Consider the following 3,609-nt stretch of genomic DNA (forward strand, 5'->3'; position numbering starts at 1 on the left):
TGTGCAGCCGAGCAGGACGGAGCTGCCCCGAGTGCCTAGCACGGCGCACAAGGAGTGCAGTGAGATGCCCTCAGTGGTTCCCCCGCACCTGGTTGTGGCTCGGTGGGGGGCAGCAGATGGAGGCTCTGGGGAGAGCACTGGGAACCCAGACATGGGTGCTCGTTACTGCTGCAGGGCCCCAAGGGCTGTAACCAGCTGCCACCGAGCACGAGGGCTGAGATGCCTTCTCTGTGCCACTGCAGGGGAGCAGCCCAGCCCTCACAGTGCCTAGCGGAGCCCGAACCTGGGGGGTAGCGATGTTGCACTCGCTGGCCCCATCAGCCTCTGCCCAGGCCTCGGAGAGCCAGGCCATAGCCCCCAGGACAGCAGGGCCCAGGCAGCTGTGCCGTGGCAGAGGTGTGCACCCTTGGGGGTGCCGTAGGGACAGGCTGCCCAAGGCAAAGCTACCACCTGTCACCAACCTTTGCTTCAGCTGCGACTTTACCTGCCAGCCTTGGCATGCCCACGCCAGCTCCCCACCCGCCAGCTGCTGCAGCCACTGTGCTAGGGACCCGCAGCGCCTGCCCGGGGTCACTCCCTCCCCCCGCAGGAGGGCAGGGCAGGGGTCAAGCAGGCACAGGGCAGCGGCTGGGGGACAGGCTGTATTTGGCCCCAGGTGGGCAGAGGCAATAGGACCTCACGAAAGCAGGAGCAAAAGTCTCCATAGGAGGGTGGCTCCCTGGAGCGCCTCCAGCCAGGCATGAGGCCCCGGCTGCTCCAGTGGGCACCTGTCTCAGGTGGAGCAGACCCCTCCACCTCCTCTGTCCCGTGTGCTCGCCAGCACCCTGCACAGCCTATGAAGGCTGAGGGTGGTGGCAGGACAGGCCCTGGCTGGCATCGGCAGGGTCCTCGCTGTCAGACCTGGTTGAGGGGTGGCAGGTGGAGTGTGGCCAGGGCGCTGTGCAGCACGTCCCTCACCGCACTCAGCAGCTGTAGCCGGGCCAGCATCGGGGGGAACAAATGAGGCAGCGGCTCCTGCGGAAAGAAGGCAGCAGTGAGGGCTGCAACTGTGGGACAGGTCCCTGTGGCTGGGTCCCTCAGCCAGTGCCGGCCCCGCGGCCGCAGGACTCACCCCCAGGACGTGGACACGGTTGTAGTAGGAGCTGAAGTCCATGCTGAGCTGGACCAGGAACCTGCACACCTGCAAGACGTGGCACGTGAGCCTGGGCCCGCAGCCTGTCGCTCGCCCTGCCTCCCACCGGCTCCTCTGCCCCTGCTCGAGGAAGCACCCGCCTCTCACCGCTTCAGTGTTGGCCGTGATGCGGATCCCGCTGCTGGAGATGGGGAGCTGAGCTGCTTGCTGCAGGAGCTCAGGGAAGGGGAGGATGTGGTTGAAGAGCAGGAGCCACTCGCCCTGGCAGGGAGTGGAGATGTGGGTGAGTGTTGCCGTGCTCCCTTCTCAGCCCCTGGCCCCAAGCCTGGGAGGGAGCAGGGAGGGAAGCCCCAAGCCTGGAGCAGACCCAATGCTTCCCCATGGCATCGAGTGCTGCAGCTGCCTCCCTCCGAGCCAGCAACAGCGCCTGGGCTCTGCCCTCCGCCTCCTGCTGCGCTGCCCGGGCCCTTCGAGGGAGCAGCCCCTCCCAGCCCGGGTCCTCTGCCCTGCTCACCTCTTCCCGGAGGCAGGAGAAGTCCAGCTCTGGCGGCGGAGGCAAGGCTGGGTAGGTACCTGGAAGCAGAGGCCGGACTGGTCAGTGCCCGTGGCTGTGCAGACTTGGGGCCAAGGGTTTCCAGCCCCGGGCTGTGCCCCAGGTGCCTGATGCTGGCGTCTCCACAGCCCAGCCTGCCAGATCCAGGCTCCCACCCCTGCAGTCCTTCAACCGACCCTCTAGGCACGGAGCCCCAGTCTGGGCCCACCTGCCAGCACTTCCCCCACCCTGCCGGCGGGGCTGGCCCACGCTCACCTTGCTCTACAGCCTGCTGGTACGTCTGGAAGAGTGTGGCCAGCCGGGCGCAGTTGTACATCACAAAGGCCCCACTCCGGGTGCCCTTGGTGGAGATGCCGCCATCTGCCAGGTCCAGCGTGATCTGTGGGGAGAGGCTGCCTGGTCCCCCACCTCCCTGCTCCCCAATACCAAGTTCGGCCTACCCCTGCTCCAGGGAGCCCTGCACCCCCGTGCTCTGGGGAAGGCCCTGCAATGTCTCCCCGTCTGCAGAGACCCTGGGCGCTTGGCTGGGGGCACCGTGCTGCTGTCCTTGGGCATGAGGCAGCCTCGCGGCTCTCACCTGGCTGCGGTGGGCTGTGCTCAGCATCTCAAAGCGGATGGCTGCGGAGGTCAGGACCCTGCTGACCTCGGTCCAGGACTCGTCTGTGCGGGCAGAGTAGGGACGCTGCAGGTACCGACCTCTGCCTCCCCTCGCACCGCCTGCTCCTGCATGTGCCAGGCAGGGCCCCGGGGTGCTAGCAGCTCCTCTCCCCCAGTGGCGGGCAACACGTTACCATGGGCGAGGTCTCCGTACTTCATCACCGAGGCTTTGTGCAGCTGGCGCTGGCGCAGCCTGGGGAGATGAGCGCGGGTGAGAGCCCAGGCAGCCCCGTGGCTGCGACCGCCGAGCCTGGCCCTGCTGGCAGAGCCGTCAGCAGCACCCGTGGGCTGGCCGAGGCAGCGACCGCCGCGCTGGGTGCCGCCCCTGGCAGAGCGCAACAGCAGGCAGCGCCGGGGAGCGACTGGTAGCAGACCCCCACTTACTGGTAGTACTGCGAGGCCCCTTCAGGGACTGAAGCGCTTGTAGCCTTCACTGGCCCGCACACGAGGTGTTTCTGAAAGAGAGAGAAGAGATCAGCCTGGGCCGGGGACAGCCGAGCCCCTGCCCCCTGGCCGGGGGTCACAGCAGGTCGAGCTCCCCCCACTGCCCTCGGGTGGGCACGAGGCCAGCGCTGCCCCTCACCTGTGCGGCAGAGAGCGCCCCGGGCTCCAGCATCCTCCACAGCAAGTCGGCCTTCTGCTGCTGCAGCTCCTCCTCGCCGCTCACCACGTGCACCACGGTGCAGGCGCTCCCCGGGGCCTCGGCCTGCGCACAGCGCGAGGGCAGTGGGGGCTGCTTCGCGTGTGCCCCGAGCCCCGCGACCCCTGCGCGCTGCCCAGGCCGCGGCGGCACAGCTACTCACCAGGCTGCGCTGGGCCGCGCGCTCCACCTCCGCCAGCGCTCGCAGCTCCTCCTCGGTCACTGCGGGGGAGGGAAGAGCTCTGCAAGGGGCCCGCTCTCTCCATCTGCCCCGCCCCACAGGCTTCTGCCTCGGCGTCCTGCCTCCGTGCGGCGGGGGAGAAAGGGCCAATCCAGCCGCACGCTGCCGCTGGGCAAAGAAGCACGCCCTGCCGCCACCCCGTGCCCGCCACCAGCAACGCTACCCCGGAGGACGTCCAGGCTGGGGTCGTAGCCCTGCAGGCCCTGCTGCTCCAGGAAGCTCCTCAGGCGCACCGCGAACAGCGTCCCGTCGGCCCCCGGGCCCGGCTCCCTCGCCACGGTGTGCGGGCACTGGCTGAGCGCTCGCTTCCAGGCTGCCACGGTCTCCGGGGGGGACGGCGCTTCGGGCGCCCAGGGCCAGTCCACCCCCAGCTGGCCCAGGAGCTC

At 69.0% G+C, this 3,609-nt stretch overlaps 1 protein-coding gene across 1 annotated transcript in view; it reads right to left on the bottom strand.

The window, feature by feature from the left end:
• Positions 1 to 26: 26 nt before the first annotated feature.
• The window catches only part of DALRD3 (DALR anticodon binding domain containing 3), a 5,723-nt gene continuing 2,140 nt past the window's right edge, over positions 27 to 3,609 (bottom strand). Inside the window, exons 3-13 of the mRNA XM_014518007.2 lie at positions 3,387 to 3,606; positions 3,146 to 3,204; positions 2,926 to 3,048; positions 2,727 to 2,797; positions 2,477 to 2,535; positions 2,263 to 2,345; positions 1,941 to 2,064; positions 1,647 to 1,705; positions 1,280 to 1,393; positions 1,112 to 1,180; positions 27 to 1,014 (exon numbers count right to left, since the gene is read on the bottom strand). Of these exons, the coding sequence (XP_014373493.1) occupies positions 895 to 1,014; positions 1,112 to 1,180; positions 1,280 to 1,393; positions 1,647 to 1,705; positions 1,941 to 2,064; positions 2,263 to 2,345; positions 2,477 to 2,535; positions 2,727 to 2,797; positions 2,926 to 3,048; positions 3,146 to 3,204; positions 3,387 to 3,606 (1,101 nt within the window). The 3' untranslated portion in view covers positions 27 to 894. The remainder of the gene's footprint in view (positions 1,015 to 1,111; positions 1,181 to 1,279; positions 1,394 to 1,646; positions 1,706 to 1,940; positions 2,065 to 2,262; positions 2,346 to 2,476; positions 2,536 to 2,726; positions 2,798 to 2,925; positions 3,049 to 3,145; positions 3,205 to 3,386; positions 3,607 to 3,609) is intronic.

This window comes from Alligator sinensis, unplaced genomic scaffold (assembly GCF_000455745.1).
Source record: "Alligator sinensis unplaced genomic scaffold, ASM45574v1 scaffold469_1, whole genome shotgun sequence".
Classification (NCBI taxonomy): domain Eukaryota; kingdom Metazoa; phylum Chordata; order Crocodylia; family Alligatoridae; genus Alligator; species Alligator sinensis.